Source organism: Balaenoptera ricei, chromosome 18 (assembly GCF_028023285.1).
Source record: "Balaenoptera ricei isolate mBalRic1 chromosome 18, mBalRic1.hap2, whole genome shotgun sequence".
NCBI lineage: Eukaryota > Metazoa > Chordata > Mammalia > Artiodactyla > Balaenopteridae > Balaenoptera > Balaenoptera ricei.
This window is the reverse complement of record NC_082656.1, coordinates 81,773,245-81,791,998: the sequence shown is the minus strand read 5'-3', so window position 1 is coordinate 81,791,998 and position 18,754 is coordinate 81,773,245. Positions and strand designations below refer to the sequence as shown.

The 18,754-nt window shown below is 51.3% G+C and overlaps 1 protein-coding gene and 1 long non-coding RNA gene across 4 annotated transcripts in view; one reads left to right on the top strand and one right to left on the bottom strand.

Annotated features, from left to right (window-relative positions):
- Positions 1-1,734: 1,734 nt before the first annotated feature.
- LOC132352461 (uncharacterized) lies at positions 1,735-12,076 on the bottom strand. Of its 3 annotated transcripts, XR_009498720.1 has the most exons (6): positions 10,972-12,076; positions 7,820-7,944; positions 6,996-7,118; positions 5,306-5,689; positions 3,342-3,420; positions 1,735-2,730 (listed from the first exon to the last, which is right to left on the bottom strand). It is a non-coding gene; the product is annotated as an uncharacterized LOC132352461 (long non-coding RNA). The 3 variants fall into 3 exon arrangements; XR_009498718.1 differs by having other exon boundaries at positions 1,735-3,420; XR_009498719.1 differs by lacking the exons at positions 1,735-2,730; positions 3,342-3,420; positions 5,306-5,689 and adding an exon at positions 6,338-6,618.
- Positions 12,077-12,177: 101 nt separating this feature from the next.
- RAB20 (RAB20, member RAS oncogene family) overlaps positions 12,178-18,754 on the top strand; it is a 33,183-nt gene continuing 26,606 nt past the window's right edge. Inside the window, exon 1 of the mRNA XM_059903180.1 lies at positions 12,178-12,614. Coding sequence (XP_059759163.1) covers positions 12,443-12,614 — 172 coding nt within the window. The 5' untranslated portion in view covers positions 12,178-12,442. The remainder of the gene's footprint in view (positions 12,615-18,754) is intronic.

Genomic DNA, 18,754 nt, shown 5'->3' with positions numbered 1-18,754 from the left:
GATGGGTGACAGCCAACGGGGTGTGGGGCAGCCCTCCTACCTCTGGTGGGTTCCCAGGAGGAGAGCACTGTTTTCAGATTCCCATCTGTTCCAATTGCAGTCCAAAACTCTAGTAAGCCGTTGGGAAATGAAAACACATTTACTTCCCATGGGTAGTCTAAAAAACGTATTATCTTAGTCCGTTCAGGGAGCTATAACAGAATGCTACAGGCTGGTTGGCTTATAAACAACAGAAATGTATGTCTCACAGTTCTGGAGGCTGGAGTCCAAGATCAAGGTGCTGGCAGATTCAGTGTCTGGTGAGGCCCACTTCCTCATTTGCCGGACTGTGTCCTCACATGGGGAAGAGGGACGGGAGTTCTCTGGGGTCCCTTTTATAAGGGCACTAATCTCATTCATGAGGGCTCCACCCTCACAACCCAATCTTCCCCCCAATGTCCCAACTCCTAATAGCAACACCGTGCGTGGGGTTAGGATTTCACCGTATGAATTTGGGGGTGGGGACACAAATATTCAGTCCACAGCAAGTATGTATCATTAAGCCTTGGAAACAAAAAGTAAATTACAGAACAGAGTGCAGGAATCTTTGCCTGTTTCCGCAGGGAAACGCTGAAACTCTGGCCTTCTGGAGGCATCGAGATCTTATTTAGACAACTCATTGAGCCTGGAGCAGACACCCCTGAGGAGTGGTCCTTCTGGTCAAACCCTAAGCAATGTCTCTGTTGGTCCTGGAGGGACCCACTCAGCCCCACAGAGTGGGTATGAAGAGTATTTTAAACTGAGACAGCTGAGATACAGCCGATGCAGAAAGAAGTCTTTTCGGAGCTTCCTTTATCTGGCTAAAGGTAGCACTTTATTCCCTCTTGGGGGAAGGAGACTGACCCCTCACACAGGGCTGAGAAGTTGCACAAAGAAACATTATCACAGCTGCCACACCTCCCAGGTGTCCCCCTAAAAGCTCATTTGTCTCCCCATAGCAGCCCTTTCTGCCCCTCCCTTTCCCTTATTAAGTTGGTATATAAACCCCTATAGCCAGCTGTTCAGGGGGCCCCTTCATCTGAACACACTCACATGCGTGTGAATAAAACTTGCTTTCTAAATTGTGGTAAAATACACAAAACAGAAAATTTATCATTTCAACCATTTTAAAGTGGACAGTTCAGTGATATTATGTCCACAAATTTTAAAAACTTTCAGATGGCACCTGAATAAAATATGTGTTGTCCAAAAAAAAAAAAAAAACTTGCTTTCTTTCCTCCTGTTAATCTGCCTCTTGTTAACTTTTCAGGCCCCCACCACTGACTCAGTGGTCCAGATTTCAAGGGGGTGTCCTGGGGTTGGCAACATGCCCCACGTTGGACCCCGAAGACGGCTGTGTGCTGCCCCATCTCTGCCCACGTGTGGGACCGTCTGATTGTCTCTTCCCTCTAAGGCCTCCAAATCTCATGGTGATGCAATCTAAGAAATTTACAGGAACTATGAAATCTTGAGATTAGACTGAATGGTTGCTTAAGGGTTCCAGCTACAGCAGTGGCTTAAATTCCTGAGATGGGCGTTGCCATCATCTTGTAGCCCCAGTACAGTCATTGTTTCTTCTTTATTTTTCAGACCATCAGAAATTCTAGAGTCTTTAAGAAGGTCTGTTCTCACATGCCTACTCTTGGCAGGATTTAGGTTTGATTCCAGTGCGGCCCAAGTTCTATTCCAAGGAAAGCTAGGTAACTTTATATGCAACAGAAGTTTCAGGGCACGAAGACTTATAGGATACTTAAACGTATGGCCAATTTATTTAAAAAGCAAACCCCCATACAATGGAATATTACTCAGCCATAAAAAGGAACGAAATAGTGCCATTTGCAGAGATGTAGATAGACCTAGACTGTCGTACAGAGTGAAGTAAGTCAGATAGAGAAAAACAAATATCGTATAGTATCACTTATATGTGACATCTAGAAAAATGGTACAGATGAACTTATTTGCAAAGCAGAAATAGAGACACAGATGTAAAGAACAAACTTATGGACACCAAGTGGGGAAAGGGGGGTGTGGGATGATTGCGAGATTGGGAGTGACATATATACACTATTGACACTATGTATAAAATATAACTAATGAGAACCGAATGTACAGCACAGGGAACTCTACTCAATGCTCTGTGGTGACCTAAATGGGAAGGAAACCTAAAAAAGAGTGGATATATGTACCTGTATAACTGATTCACTTTGCTGTACGGCAGAAACTAACACAACATTGTAAAGCAACTATACTCCAATCAAAATTTTTAAAAAAAAGCAAACCCCCATGATCAAGGGTAGGTCCTGGGGAGGCCGTGTAGGCAGGAAGGTGGGAAGGCCACGGGACGGATTTTCACAAAGAAGGAAGCGGGAAACAGGGTCAAAGGCCAAAGATGCGTTGGAAGACTGAGTGGCGGTTAGATGGGTCACTGGTGAGGAGCACGGGGCAGCAGGCTCCTTGAAGGAGGCAGCACGACTCAGCGCTAGGGAGCTCCGTGACCGTGGAGAGGACGGAGCGGGAGGGAAGCAGCGTGCACGGTATCCCCGAAGATGGAGCTGAGCGTCCAGCCGGGATGAGAAAATGAGTCACGTCCACGGTGGGAAGTGAAATATCCCCAAGTGGGCGTATCCACACGAGACCAGGAAAAGCGATGCTTTCCCAGAGGATGAAAAACCCTCTCTGCGCCTCTCCTCCGAGATGCCGACAAACGGTGAGCTTGAAGAGGTGACAATGGACGGATGAGCACAATTTGGAAGACTTTCACGTACAAAGTTTAAAAAAGTTCAAAAGGCTGATCAGTTACTGAAGAATCGAAAGCAACTAATTTCAGTTCCTGTTCTGTCTGGTTGGGGAAGTTCACATTGTTTCGCAAGAGGAAGTTGAGCTGCTAAACCCAAATATTAGATTTCAGGGAAGGACTGAAGGAATGTCTGAAGCAGATGATCGCCAGGCCTGGGGCAATGTCAGAGGGGATGTTGACCTGCTGAGCAAACGCTGCCCTGCCCGTGAACAGAGGAGGAGTGGCCTGTCTGCTGATGAGAGACCGAGGCCGGGGGCCGCTGGTGAGATCAGCCCAGGTGTTAGCAGGGGTGTCAGGCTTGAGCTACTCAGACTCAGCTGGGGGGCTTGAGAAAATCCCAGACCTGGGCCCACCCAGAGTTGCTGAGTCAGTGGGTGTGCGGTGGGGTCAGAGAGAGTTCCTGGGTCTAGATGCCTGGTGCTTTGAGAGCTGGGGCCTGGCCCAAGGGATACCCTCCCTGTAACCTGGTTCTAAGACCCGACTAGGACCGCAGGGAACAGCCAGACACTAAGGACCCCAGGCTTACAGGAAAGCAGAAGAGGCGTCCTATGTCCAGGAGCGCCCAGGTGAAACCATCCATTCGGAGAGAAAAGGGGCTTCTCCACCTGTGAGCAGAGATGGAGGTGTGGTGGAAACCAGAGGGGTTGCTCAGCTCACACCCGCACTCACACCTGCACCCACACCTGCAGCCACACCTGCACCCACACCTACACCACACCTGCACCCACACCTGCACCACACCTGCACCACACACCTGCACCCACACCTGCACCCACATCTGCACCACACCTGCAGCCACACCTACACCTGCATCCACACCTGCACCCACACCTGCATCCACACCTGCACCACACCTGCACCCACACCTACACCACACCTGCACCCACACCTACACCACACCTGCACCCACACCTGCACCACACACCTGCACCCACACCTACAGCCACACCTGCACCCACACCTACACCACACCTGCACCCACACCTGCACCACACCTGCACCACAAACCTGCACCCACACCTGCACCACACCTGCATCCACACCTACACCTGCATCCACACCTGCACCACACCTGCACCCACACCTGCACCCACATCTGCACCCACACCTACAGCCACACCTGCACCACACCTGCACCACACCTGCACCCACACCTACACCACACCTGCACCCACACCTGCACCCACACCTGCATCCACACCCACACCTGCAGCCACACCTGCATCCACACCCACACCTGCACCACACCTGCACCCACACCTGCATCCACACCCACACCTGCACCACACCTGCACCACACACCTGCACCCACACCTGCACCACACCTGCACCCACACCTGCATCCACACCCACACCTGCACCCACACCTGCATCCACACCCACACCTGCACCCACACCTGCATCCACACCCACACCTGCACCACACACCTGCACCACACCTGCACCCACACCTGCATCCACACCCACACCAGCACCCAGACCTGCACCACACCTGCATCCACACCTACACCACACCTGCACCCACACCTGCACCACACACCTGCACCCACACCTACAGCCACACCTGCACCCACACCTGCATCCACACCTACACCTGCATCCACACCTGCACCACACCTGCACCCACACCTACACCACACCTGCACCCACACCTACACCACACCTGCACCCACACCTGCACCACACACCTGCACCCACACCTACACCACACCTGCACCACACACCTGCACCCACACCTGCACCCACATCTGCACCCACACCTACAGCCACACCTGCACCCACACCTGCATCCACACCTACACCTGCATCCACACCTGCACCACACCTGCACCCACACCTACACCACACCTGCACCCACACCTACACCACACCTGCACCCACACCTGCACCACACCTGCACCACACACCTGCACCCACACCTGCACCACACCTGCATCCACACCTACACCTGCATCCACACCTGCACCACACCTGCACCCACACCTGCACCCACATCTGCACCCACACCTACAGCCACACCTGCACCACACCTGCACACCTGCACCCACACCTACACCACACCTGCACCCACACCTGCATCCACACCCACACCTGCACCCACACCTGCAGCCACACCTGCATCCACACCCACACCTGCACCACACCTGCACCCACACCTGCATCCACACCCACACCTGCACCACACCTGCACCACACACCTGCACCCACACCTGCACCACACCTGCACCCACACCTGCATCCACACCCACACCTGCACCCACACCTGCATCCACACCCACACCTACACCCACACCTGCATCCACACCCACACCTGCACCCACACCTGCAGCCACACCTGCACCACACCTGCAGCCACACCACACCTGCAGCCACACCTGCACCCACACTGCACCACACCTGCACCCACACCTGCACCACACCTGCACCCACACCTGCACCTACACCTGCAGCCGCACCCACACCTGCAGCCGCACCCACACCTGCACCCACAGAGGAAGACGGAGCCTGGCAGCAGTGCTGCCCTCCAACCCTTCTTTCTTCGTCCTGAAGCCCCTTCAAAGTCCTTCCGGGGGCACACGTCCTCTACGACCAGGTCCCGGCTTGAAGATCAGTCAGGAGGCAAGCATAGACCAAGCCGATCTGTTACAGAAACGAGGCAGGAAGACGCACAGCCCTGTGTCCAGACTTTGGCCCACAAGGAATGCTGTGGCAGTGACAGGGCAGCGGGCACAGGGCTTCTGCCAGCAGCACCAGGATGCCCCACAGAGCCGGGCCGACCTTGATCTCACACGTCCAGCCTCCAGAATCGCGAGAAGAACGTCTGCCATTTAAGCCGCCCAGCCTGTGGTACTTGTTACAGCAGCCCGGGCAAACCTATACACCAGGGAAAAGAAGTCAGCCACTTGTCCCCAAGGAAATTGCGGTCTGTTTGGGAAAAGAAACATAAAGACCAGCATCCCAGACTGAGAGATCCTGCAACCAGTGTCGGGACAGAACAGATGAGCCACAGTTTGGGGGTCTACCTATGGGATCACCCAGATTTGGATCAAGCCGACTAGAGGTAGAAAGAATGGAATGACTTGGAAGAAACCATGAAGGAAGATCAGCTGTAGCGCTGATCCTGGACCCGTCGTGTGATTTGTGGGCAGGAATCATCCTGACATTTCCCTGAAGTGTGTGTGATTGAGGGCAGGGATAGCCGTGTCTCTGCAGAGGGCGGAAGACGGGCTGATGGTGCAGAAGACAGAACCTGTGATCTCCCCTCTGTACTGACTGGCACCTCATGCTTTATATTTTAGAAGATTCTCTTTTTGTCAGAAATCTACCATTTGGGAAGTTTGTATTGGTTTTACTCCCATTTCTATAAAATTCCATTCAATTTGCTTTGCAGTTTGAGGATAATCTTTACGATAAGTGGAAAATGAGCTGTTAGAAAGCAACAGTATTGAATTAGATGAAAATATTTTCTGAAATCTAAGAAGTGGTCTCGGCAGATTGTTGATATAAACTACCAGCCAGCATAGCAGTTATTCGATCATGACAGCTTTGGATATTTTGTTTTACTCTTTTCTAGCATTTGAAGGAATTTTTCAATGTTCTCAATTAGGTACCCCTCTCCCCCCAATCTGTGTGTAGATGTTTCAGCCTAACAGTCTTTCTGTAAGTTTGGTTCCCCCAGCAGCCCTGCCAAGGGTCCAGAGGCACTGATTCCGAAGCCTGGAATGTTGGGGTGTGAGCCTTTCAGCAGGTGCAGCCCTGGGAGCACAGCTGGGGATCCGGCCCTCAGATCATCAACTTGACTCCTGGGAAGGGAAGAGGATGGAGGGGATTCTAAGAGAAAGAAGAGCAGAAGCTCTGGAGTGGGGCGGGTGTTGGAAAATGAAAAGTGAAACAGACTCGATAAACACCCACTATTTCCCGCCCAAGGTGGGGTAAGGTTGGAGTCCCCAAGGGCCTGATGCATCCTGTTGACTGTGGGTGGTGCTGGCCAAGGGGGTGCTGGTTGAATTGAGGGGGGGTCCCACAGAGGAGGGGTTGAGGGACCTGACATTTACTGTGCACCCCCTGTGTAGAGGATCACACGTCACAACAACACCGAGAGGGACAGTATCGTCCACATTTGATAGATGAGGAAACCAAAGTGCACGACGATTAGGAATATTTGCCCAGAGTCACTTACTTAACAAGTGGCCAATCTGGATTTCAAATCTAGTTCTTCTCATGCTCTTTCCTTTCACTCAGCTGACACCAGGCCTTTAGCAGGAAATCTAGGGGATCAGGTGGATATTGAAATGGCCAGAAGCTATGCAAGAGAAGTTGGTAGATTTGGTTACTTACAAATAAAAAATACTTGCACTTTAAAAAAAAAATCACCATAAGCAAGGTTGACATAGTTATGTAAACAAATATATACATATAAGCTTCATATATTTATATATCATAGAAATTTATGTACATGTTTATAATTTATGTATGTTTTGTATTTATATATATCTGAAATTTATTTACATATAATACACATATGACCCCCAATTTTTAATTTTGAAGGCTGTCAAACCTATAGTAGCACCCTAACTGAAAAATGTGCACGAGTTATAAATAGGCAACTAACCAAAGAAAAACCACTAATGACCAAAAGATTTTTTTTGCCTAATTTCTCTTTTTTTAATTGAAGTATATAGTTGATTTACAATGTTGTGTTAGATTCAGATGTACAGCAAAGTGTTTCAGTTACACATATAAACAAAATATAATTTTTTTAATCTATTGAAGCACAGGGAACTATATTCAATATTTTTATTTTTTTTTCTGGCCTCGCCTCGAGGCTTGCGGGATCTTAGTTCCCCGACCAGGGATTGAACCTGGGCCACGGCAGTGAAAGCACCAAGTCCTAACCACTGGACCGCCAGGGCATTCCTTTTTTTTTTTCAATATCTTGTAATAACCTATAATGGAAAAAAACTCTGAAAAGGAGCGTATATATATGTATATTAGGATACATACTGTTAGGACATAACAGCTCCACCTGCTCTATCCACCCTGAGGGGGGCATCTTCAGCCGCTGGTGGACCATTTTGAGGACAACAGCTTCTATATGAATCACTTTTGTTCTTAAGTAGATGTGGGTTCTGTAGATGTGAAGTAAAGAGAGGGGAATCAGTATTTTATGGATGTAAATGTTGGAGATGTGGCCCAGATGGCACGGCACAGGGTAAGACCTCAAGATTAGACACATGCCCTTTGCCACGAGCCAGCTGCGTGACTCTGAGAAAGTTCCTAACACTCTGAGAGATTTATAGGTAATGAACCCAATACATAGTAGGTGACTAATAAATAGTAGTCACTACTTTATGTGGGACAAATAGGAGATTTCCACAATATTTATAAATATCTCATTAGATATGTTTCAAAATAATTAGAGTGATGTTCACTTCTAAGACATTTTATTTATTTATTTATTTTTTATAAATGTATTTATTTAATTAATTTATTATTTTTGGCTGTATTGGGTCTTCGTTGCTGCACGCAGGCTTTCTCTAGTTGCAGCAAGCGGGGGCTACTCTTCGTTGCGGTGTGTGGGCTTCTAACTGCAGTGGCTTCTCTTGTTGTGAAGCACGGGCTCTAGGCCCGTGGGCTTCAGTAGTTGTGGCGCACAGACTTCAGTAGTTGTGGCTCACGGGCTCTAGACCGCAGGCTCAGTAGTTGCGGTGCACGGGCTTAGCTGCTCTGCGGCATGTGGGATCTTCCAGGACCAGGGCTCGAACCCGTGTCCCCTGCATTGGCAGGCGGATTCTTAACCACGGCACCACCAGGGAAGCCCTCTAAGACATTTAATGATAAATCCTAAAGTGCATCGGTGTTATTCTAGAGCAGCAGTCCTCAATTGAAGGCAGTTTTGGCCCAGGGAACATTCGGCAATGCCTGGAGACACTGATTGGTTGTCACAATGGGGGGAGTGATGGTGTCACTCCTCCTGTCTAGTAGGTAGAGGCCAGGGGGCAATTCTGAACATCCATAGGGCACCTGCCACAACCGAAATATCGGGTCCAACACGTCAGCGTGCTGAGGTCGGGAAGCCTCGCTCTAGTGATGGACAGTTGCTCCTCTGGACCTGAGCAAGATGTATGCAGTACCCACCTGTCCGGATGCTAGCTCCTAGCTCCTCTCTCTTTCCCTCCCTCCCTCTCCTCCTTTTCCCTCTCCCTTCCCACCCCCTCCTACCCTTTTTATTCCACGCCTAATCCACACCAAATACTGTACGTTCCACCTGCAAAATACATCCAGAATGTAAGCAACGCTGATCACTCCTCTGCCACCACGCTGATCCCAGCCACCACTGTCTCTCCCTGATGTCCGTGCACCTGCCATGGCCACCTCAACACAGCAGGAAGGCGTTAGGACACATCATGTCTCTTCTCTGCTCAGAGGCCTCGGGCACCCTTCCACCTGGTTCAGAGTACAAGCCACAGCCCTCATCACGACCACAGGCCCTAATGACCTTCTCTGGCCACTCTCCCCCCTTCCTCATGGGCCTGGTGTCCAGCTCACCTGCTCTGTACTCCCATGGAGCCCACAGGAAGGCTTCTGCCTCAGGGCCTTTGCACTCACTGCTCTCTGTACCTGAACCCTTCCTTTTCCAGATAACTGCATGTTTAACTCCTAACCTCATTCTAATGCTCCAGAAACTTCACCTTTGCAGACATCCTGTTCAAAACTGAAACCCTGCATCCATCCCCAGGCCTCGCTCTCTATCCACCTTCCCTGCTCAGTTTTTCTCCATCAAACATTTAATAACTGTCTAGGACACTATATGTTTTGCTTGTTTATTTTGTTGGCTGTCTTTCTTACTGCTCTAGCCCTAGGTCAGGGCTTACAGCTTAGCTCGTCAACTCCTATCTGCTGACAAAGACATGTAGACAGCCAGGGTTTTTTTGTTTGTTTGTTTAAGAGGAAAGTACTTTAAAAGATAGAATTGTTCCACAACAAAGTACCTATAAACTCCCAAGCCACTTTGCAAAATCCAACAGAAGCAACCACATTTGCTTATTTCCTTTACTGTAACTGTGGACAGTCCCAGAATTGTTCAGTTTGCATCTATTTAAAAAGGAACTACAGGGACTTCCCTGGTGGTGCAGTGGTTAAGAATCCGCCTGCCAATTCAGAGGGCATGGCTTCGAGCCCTGGTCTGGGAAAATCCCGTATACCGCGGAGTAACTAAGCCCGCGCGCCACAATCACTGAGCCCACGAGCCACAACTACTGAGCCCGCTTGCCACAGCTACTGAAGCCCACGCGCCTTAGAGCCCATGCTCCGCAACATGAGAAGCCACCGCAATGAGAAGCCCGCGCACCGCAACGAAGAGTAGCCCCCGTTCGCCACAACTAGAGAAATGAAGCCATGAAGACCCAACACAGCCAAAAATAAAGAAATAAAGAAATAAATAAATTTTAAAAAAAGGAACTACATAATTTTCTTGGCCTTGGGCACCTTTCATCTAAGCAATCGGTAAAAGGATTACCCTGTTAGGTCAGTGGTTTAAATGCAGGCAGAAAAAACACTGCACTCGGGATGAGAGTGGCTAGTTTAAACAGACTTTTAACCTTTTAACTTCTTCCTCAATCCTGCTTCCTGAAAAGGAATCAGTCTTTAGGGCATTTTTTAGGCGTGGCTGAAATTTGATATAGAGACATTCTCCTGGTTAAATTTAGTTTTTCAAAGTGCTGGACAATTAAAAAAAAATTTTTTTTTTTAAACAAACTTGCTGAGTGAATTCTGTCACGTGCCAGGCAGCGGGCTAGGTGCTGGGATCAGCACTGCCTCTCAAATCCTGCTCAGAAAACACCAGTGTTTCACGTGGGGACAGCTGTCAGCAAACCAACACGTTTATTCAAACACACACTGATCGAGCCGGGACTGCGTTCCAGTTCTAGGCACTTGGGAGACACCAGAGAAAGGAACAAAAAGCCCCGCCCTCACGGGCTCACGTCCACAGGTTTACTGAATGAGGGAGCCGCCTAGAAAGGTCTAGTGAGCTGGGGGATACAGAATTAGCTTAAAAGACGCTCCCTGTCCCTAGGGAAATTTAAAGTACCAGAGGAGTGAGGTGTGGAGCAGGGCTGGTGGTGACGTTTGCCCGAAATCCCTTCTGGCCTCACCAGGATGGTGAATTCATCCACTGTGTCCTGACTCAAAGCTTTCTTGAGCAACTATTATGTGCTGGAGACTCTTCACCAGGCCGAGTGAGGAGCAAAACAGAAACAGTCCCTTCCTCATGCAGCTTACTTTCCAGAGAGGGAGACTGAACGGATAATGAGCAGCGTAACTCGATTACAGAGTGGTGAGAAAATAAAGCAGGGTAAGGACTTGGAAGGAAAGGGGGTGGGAGAGGTATTGTAAAAAGCTTGGGAGGGGGTGGGCAGTAACGGCGGGCAGAGATCCGATTTGCGGGGCAGGAAACACGGAGCAAGGAAGGAGTTGCGCAAGGCCGGTCCTCCCCGGCTGAGACGCCCTCAGCCCACCCCGCGCCCGTCTGAGTCTCAGAGCGCCGCCCCCAGCTTCTGCAGGGACCCCGAGGACTCGGCGCGGCCGCGGCAAACAGCGCTCCCTGGTGTTCACACTAGAGCATCACCATTGTCTCAAATAAGTACCGAGTCCCACAGGCCGAGTGGTTTAGAAGCATTTCGAGGTTCACTCCATGAAAGAAGGAAGATGGAAAGATTTCGTTAGTCGTCATTGCAACTGCCAAAGTCAAATTTTCACTCCAAAGTTTTAAGTGGCGTTGGCTGTCCACTTCTCAAATATAAAACAGCATAATCGTCTTCTTGCCAGAGTGAACGAAACAAAACAAAAACGACGCTAGCAAGCGCCCCTCCGTCCTAATCACTAACAGTCGGAGGACGGGTCCTCGCAGACGCTCACTCCAGAAAAACTCCATGCGCCCGGCCCCGGGGCCATATTTGCACCCACGGAGGAGGAGAGCCTGGGGGGCCGGGCTGGAGCGTATCCCCCGCGGGACTCTGAGGTCAGCAGGCCCGGGCCGCGTCCCTGCTCTGCGTCCACCCCGGACCCGCCTCCTGGGACGCCGCTCTGCATCCGCCAGCCGCCCCGACCTGGTGCCCGACCTGGCGCTCCCACCTGCCCGAGTCTTCCGATCGCTTCTCGGCGGAAAGCACCGCCCGCCCCGGGGGAAGGTCGCGGGTCCGCCCAGGCGCCAGGTGCACCGGGGCGGGCGGGGGGCAGGTGCGGCGCACGGCGCGCGGTGCGCGGCGCGGGCGGGACGTGGGGGGCGGGGCCCGAGGCGAGGCCCGAGGCGCCGGGCGTCTGGGGGGCGGGGCGGGGGGCGGGGCCGGGGCGCCCTGGACCTGGTGCCGACCGCCGCGGTCTGGACGCCCGAGGTGGCCGTCGGGCTGGGTCCCAGGCTCCAGCCCAGCGCGGAGACGCGCTTCCTCTTCCGCATTCCCAGGAGTCCGGAGGAGAGGGTGCCCGCAAGTTCGGGGCTCCCGCGAGTCCGAGTCTCCGCGAGTCCCGGGTCTGCGCAGCCTCGGGGCGTCCGGCTGCTCCAGCCGCACCCCGGGCGCACGGGCCAGAAAGGCGCGGGAAAAAGGGAACGGTGTCTCCTGCCGGAAGATGAGGAGGCCCGACGGGAAGATCGTACTTTTGGGGGACATGAACGTGGGCAAGACGTCGCTGCTGCAGAGGTACATGGAGCGGCGCTTCCCGGACACGGTCAGCACGGTGGGCGGCGCCTTCTACCTGAAGCAGTGGCGCTCCTACAACATCTCCATTTGGGACACTGCAGGTGAGGGGTGAGGGGCTTCCAGCTGGAGAGGAGCGTCCCCCAGGGCAGGGGTCCCTCAGGGCCGGGGTCTCCCAGGGCAGGGTCCCCCAGGGTAGGCGTGTCCTGCCCCACACAGGATCCGGCCCTTGCTACGCAGGTGTCCGCATCTCCGGGATCAGGCCCCTAAGTCTCAGTGTGGGACCACCCTTGGCCCCTCTTACTTGACTCCTTTGCTGGTTGGGAAACCGTTCAGCCACTGGGTGCATCTTAGCGACAATCCAGGAGAACACCCTGGGTTCCAGAGAGTGCTGGGGACTTGTGTACCAGAGCACCCCAGCCCAGCCAGCTAGTGGTAACCAGAGGCATTTAAGTGCTCCCACCAACAGGATCTCAGCTGCTATCCACAACAACCTTGTTGAGGGGTGAGCAGAGCTAGTATAAATTACCTGTCCTTACAAGAGAAAAAACAGAGGCTCAGAACTCCCTGAGTTCAGGGTTTAGGCAGGAAGGTAGGAAGCAGAACTCAGGTCTCCTCCCTCAGTGCCAGGCATGTCTGCATTTTCCACTTATCAGCCACGTGATCTAGGCTCATGTGTGTTATGGGGTTTTGAAGTGATTGTCTGTAGAAGCATTTTTAAGATAGGTAATAATTATTTTTAGTGCATGTAGTATATTTGTGTTTTTTCAAAAGTACAATATATCAGAGGATCTTGATTCAAGCTTTCAGTTTGTTAACTCAATAGTTACACTGACCTTAGAGTGTTACAATAGAATGTATTTCCTTCCCCATGAAAAAGAATAAGATACCGCAAGTAAATAAACTGTAAATTGTATGGCCCGTTTTCAATGAGTATGACTTTTTGAAAGCCTGAAACTTTAAGGTCTGACTTTTTAAATGTCTGCACTTAAGTTTTTTATTTGTTTTGTTTTGTTTTATTTTTGCTCCTGCCGTGCGACTTGCAGGATCTTAGTTCCCTGACCAGGGATTGAACCCGGGCCCATGGTAGTGAAAGCACAGAGTCCTAACCACTGGACCGCCAGGGAATTCCCTAAATGTCTGCACTTTAAAAAGTGATATGTATACTGGAAGGTCTGGTCCAGAATTTTAAAATTGCCAACTTGGGTGCACCAGTCAGCTGAATAAACAGTATTATAACTCATCTTGTTTTTAAAACTGAATTAATGAAGGCCGCTCTCGGACGTCTACCCCTCCTCCCTCCCTCCTGCTTTCTCTGCTGCTGTCTTTTTTGTTGTTATGGCTGTTAACATCTTGACTAATTTATTTGAAAACATGCTGTGAAAACAGCGTCTCCCAGGTACAAGTGTACCTTCCCTGCTCTATTCTCCACCTCCAGGCTTCAGAGTGAGTGAAGTTCCTCTAAGATCCTTTACCTAAGCTGACTCTCCAGCACTAAGCATTCGGTAGCAATGGAACGAGGGCTATAGAAATCAGACCACGTTAACACGACGCGTCTGCCTGTTTGGTACAAGGCTGGTCCTGAGGCTCCTTTGGTTGACTGGCTGGACCTCACTGCTGTCCTTGGTTTACAAGAGGGTAATGCAGGGTTGGCGCTGGGGGACCCAAACCCAGAGCCCTGTGGTGACTGCTGTTAGAAGCTGGCCTTTACCACGTGGCGTGGTGTTTCTGGAACAGGAGGTGACCGTTGGTGTCAGAGCAGGCGTCTTGGCATCCAAGGTATGAAGGAGCAGTGCAATTTCGATCAACCACTTTCTTCTTCGGTGCCAAGGACATGGTGCAGCTGGATTCTTGACTGCCAGAGGATTTCGTAATAAGGCTGATGAGACGTCCTCGGTATCTTGTTGGGCTCCCGGGGGCAGCGACTCACTTCCGGGCTGCCCGGGCTGCCGCCTTCTTCCCGGAACCCCGAGTGTGGGCACTGGGGGCCCCAGGCCCCTTCTCCACATCGCTGACCTCCTGTGCACACACATTCAGGGTGACCGAGGCTCAGAGTCAGCAGTGACACAGGCCACCTCTGTGCCTGGCTCCTCAGGGACGGTGGGGTTATGTGCAGCTTGGAGGGGAAAGGCAGGTATGAATCTTTGCCTCTTAGGTAATCCTTGTTGGAAATGCAGAAGTTTAACTTTTAGGGGATTCTCTCTTTTTTCCTCCGTTTGCCTTTTGCCCTTAAACTTTCTTTATATTCCACATTGTCTTCTAAGTTGCGTTCGTTTTAATTTTTGTAACCGAGGCAGAAGGGTGGGGACCAGCTAGAGGATGCACGGTTTTGAGCGCCGCTCTTGGTCACGTGGCGTGGGTGGGGTGGGAGGGTGTTGAATAATAAAAATGACAGTGAGGCGTCAGAGTTGCCGTTTTGCTCTTGGCCTGTCCTTCCGGGCTGCTGCCCGAAGCCTGCCGGCGGAGTGGTGAGTGGGCCAGAGCGCGGAGAGGAGATTTGCTGGGCTCTTGGGTAGTTATCTCAGTCAGCTGGCACAGGACTGCTTCCAAGGGAGTGTGACGGTAGATGGGGCTGGAGCTGGTTCCACCAAGTTTCTCGAATTCTCCCAGGCTCTGCACGTTGCCCAGTTCCAAAGCCACTTCTCCATTCGTTTCAGCAGCATCCCAACTCCCAGTATCAGTTTTAGTTTCCTACCGCTGTCGTAACCAATGACCGCAAACTTCGTGGCTCCAAGGGAGATGAGATTCAGAGCACTTGGTTTAAGATCCGTCCCTTGAACAACTTTAGTGCAGCGCAGGAGAGGATGCTGCAGTTCCGGGTCGTGAAATCGGGGTTCCCGGGGGAGGGGAATGTGATGGCTCACGCCGTGAAGTTAGCTAAGAGGTCTGGGCCTCCTGTGCAGGACCGAGAGCCTCCATCCTGTGAACGGCTGTGCTGTCCTGGGGGAGTGTCTGCGGGGCGTGGGGTGGTGCGTGCGTGAAGATGCCAGGTGACATGGGCCGTCCATCTGGGGACCACGAGCCCCGGTCATCCTCCCTCCTGCTCTGCGTGGAAGCCGCAGCCCCGGCCCCGCTTCTAGGCAGCTGCCCCTGGATCCGGGGGATGGTGGGGATGCTGTGTCGGAAGTGGGGTTCGTTCAGGTTGGAAGAGGCGGCAGCGTTGTGGACCTGCCTGGAGAAGAGCCGTCTTTGCCCGGGGCCGCGGAGTTGCCGACCCTTGACGCTTTGGACCGGCCTGCGAGGGCTGCGTGTTTAGCCTCACGAGGCTGGCGCAGAAGTGGGTGGACGGCCCGTGCAAGGTGTGCACGGAGCCAGCGGTGGAGGGCTCGGATTTTCGCTGGCTCTCTTCATTTATTAGTGCAGCTGCTGAGTGGGTTATGAGGTCCTAATCCTGACAAGCAGGATTGGTGTGACACGGGGCATCTGGTGGATGACCTCCCCTTTCTGCAGATCTGGGGGCTGACCTGGGCCTCGCCGTTGCCCTACGTAGTGTTATTGGCGCCCCGCCCGCCCCGTGTTTTATAGCAGCAGAGCTGAGTGGCTGCAGCAGAGACCGTAGAGCACAGAAAGACAAAAACATTCACCCTTGCCCTTTGCAGAAATAGTTTGCTGACTCCTGGTTTAGGTCACGTAAAAAGGAAAGTACTTTTCTAAAAGTCTTTCTGTAGTTTTAGAAACACCCCGAAGAGTTTAGCATTTAGGGATTGAGGAGACCCCTGGTTCAGTTAAACTCGACACGCAGCTCTCAGATTTCTCCTGGGTGTCCACTCAGAGCTAGACTGGGGGAGGGTGGGGCCTGGATTTAAGATTAGCCTGGGCTCCTACTGAAAAACAGTTCTTGGAAATAAATCTTAGATTAGGTTTGGGATCTGGAAGCTAAGCCTGCAAAGCCTGTGTTGTAGGTGGTCTATGTCTTGGTAGGTGGGTCAATGTCTCTGTGGGTGGTCCACATCTTTGTAGGTGGTCCACATCTTTGTGGGTGGTCCATGTCTTGGTAGGTGGGTCAGTGTCTCTTTGGGTGGTCCACTTCTTTGTGGGTGGTCCACATCTTTGTGGGTGGTCCATGTCTTGGTAGGTGGGTCAGTGTCTCTGTGGGTGGTCCACAACTTTGTGGGTGGTCCATGTCTTGGTAGGTGGGTCAGTATCTTTGTGGGTGGTCCACATCTTTGTGTGTGGTCCATGTCTTGGTAGGTGGGTCAGTGTCTCTGTGGGTGGTCCACAACTTTGTGGGTGGTCCATGTCTTGGTAGGTGGGTCAGTATCTTTGTGGGTGGTCCACATCTTTGTGGGTGGTCCATGTCTTGGTAGGTGGGTCAGTGTCTCTGTGGGTGGTCCACAACTTTGTGGGTGGTCCACATCTTTGTGGGTGGTCCACAACTTTGTGGGTGGTCCACATCTTTGTGGGTGGTCCACCTCTTTGTGGGTGGGTCACATCTTTAGCACTACTGAAGATTTTGAATGGGCACCCTCTGGGGTCAAGGCGTCATTTGTAGAATTCCTCTGCTTTCTTGAGCAAAAACAGTGACCTGAATATGAATGTGGGTATTAGGGTAGGTGGAAGAAAATCTACTGTCGGGGCTCAGCAGGGTGGACAGAGAACCATTATACTGAGAGATCTCAGAGGACAAAGGCTGCCAGGGCGCAGCTGCACGTGTTGGGACGTCCGCCCGGAGTCTCCCTGGAGGAGGTGCCGGGAATCCTGGGGGTGGGTGGGCGGAGGTATTTAAGGCTCACTAGTGTGGTGCGATTCGGGAGACTTTAACTAACTGAGGTCCACCACATTTGTGAACTAATACCTGGGTCATGTTAACGTCTCTGGGCGATAATTCCATGCTTCGTCGTCTTTAAGTTCACAGGAGAAATAGAAACTTTATGATTCCTAATTGAACCCCTCTCACTTCGCTGAGACTTCACAGAACTTCCCTCTTTGTGAAAAAGAAATTTTACACACATGCGCACATGTGTACATACATGAGTTTAAAGGAGTTTTTATTCTTAGAATGAGGACTTCGTCACTGTGATGACAGACTCTCCCGGCCCCTTTCCTCTTGTCCTCCTGTTGTGGAGTCAAGTGCCTCAGGGCTGAGCCAAAGGTGCTGTTTGGAATTTGTCACACGTGCCCTGTCCCCCTCTGTTTTCACCTTTGCTTGTGACATCTCTCTCTCCGGGATTGTCCCCTCTCCTGGCGATCCCCAACTTGAATTTTGTCCCGTCTTCCAATGTCACATACTTTGTGAAGCAGTCGTGGTAGGGCCAGATTTCTGCTTGCTCCAGACTAATACTACCACGTGACCTGGTGTGCCTTACTGTGTTCTGCCTTTTATCTGTTTTGTTACCCGTTTGTCTTTCCTCTGACTTACAAGCTCTTGGAGGGAAGTTTGGGTTGTATTCATTTTTATGTTCTCCACAGACTCTAGCATTTTACTCTGCAGTATTTTCTTTTTAAGCTAAGTTTTGCTGGATGAAATTGTTGAAAGCAATGGGAACAATTTGGAGAGGCTGAAGTTTGCAGTTTTATTGTCTTAATGATGTATTGACTCTGAATGATAAAATCAGTGTAAAAATGTCATTGTCATGGGCCCTATAATGCAGCCCAAAATAGGCCAGTGTATGCCTGGTGAGGAAATACTGGTTCCCGATGTTAATTATATGTGCTCTTGAAACAACTCTTTAGAGACTCTTATCTCTTTTGTCTTCGATACATTACAAGTCTATTTAGAGATGAAGAATAACACACTGGGACTTCTGCTTCTGGGAAGCTGGAGCAGAAGTACTTTCCCCTCCTCTTCCCACTAATTACAGCTAAAAACTTTGGGGTATTATATATAAAACAAACATAAGAGGACTCTGAAAGATAGAGAGAAGAGGACAAACTGCCCAGGGACCTCGGGATCCAAAGACTGACCCAGCGGTGAGCTCCCTGGGTTTTCCTTTTGCCTCATGCATCCCAGACGTGGAGCTCAAGAAGCCAGAAATTTAGCAATGCCAAAGGCTACAGACAAAACAAGACAAAAGAGGCTACTCTCTCACCAGAGGACCAGGAAAGAGGTAGCACAGTAAGACAGAAACCTTTTAGACACTAACTGCTGTACTCTAGCCGACACACAGGAAAAACTGGACCCACACCCACCCAGAAGGCCTTGCAGGAACCAGGGCTTCCCCCCTGCCTGGTGGTAATGAGGCACCCCAACTCCCCCACTAGGGGGTGTTGGAGAAGGCCCGCTAGGGAGGCGGGCTTTCATGTC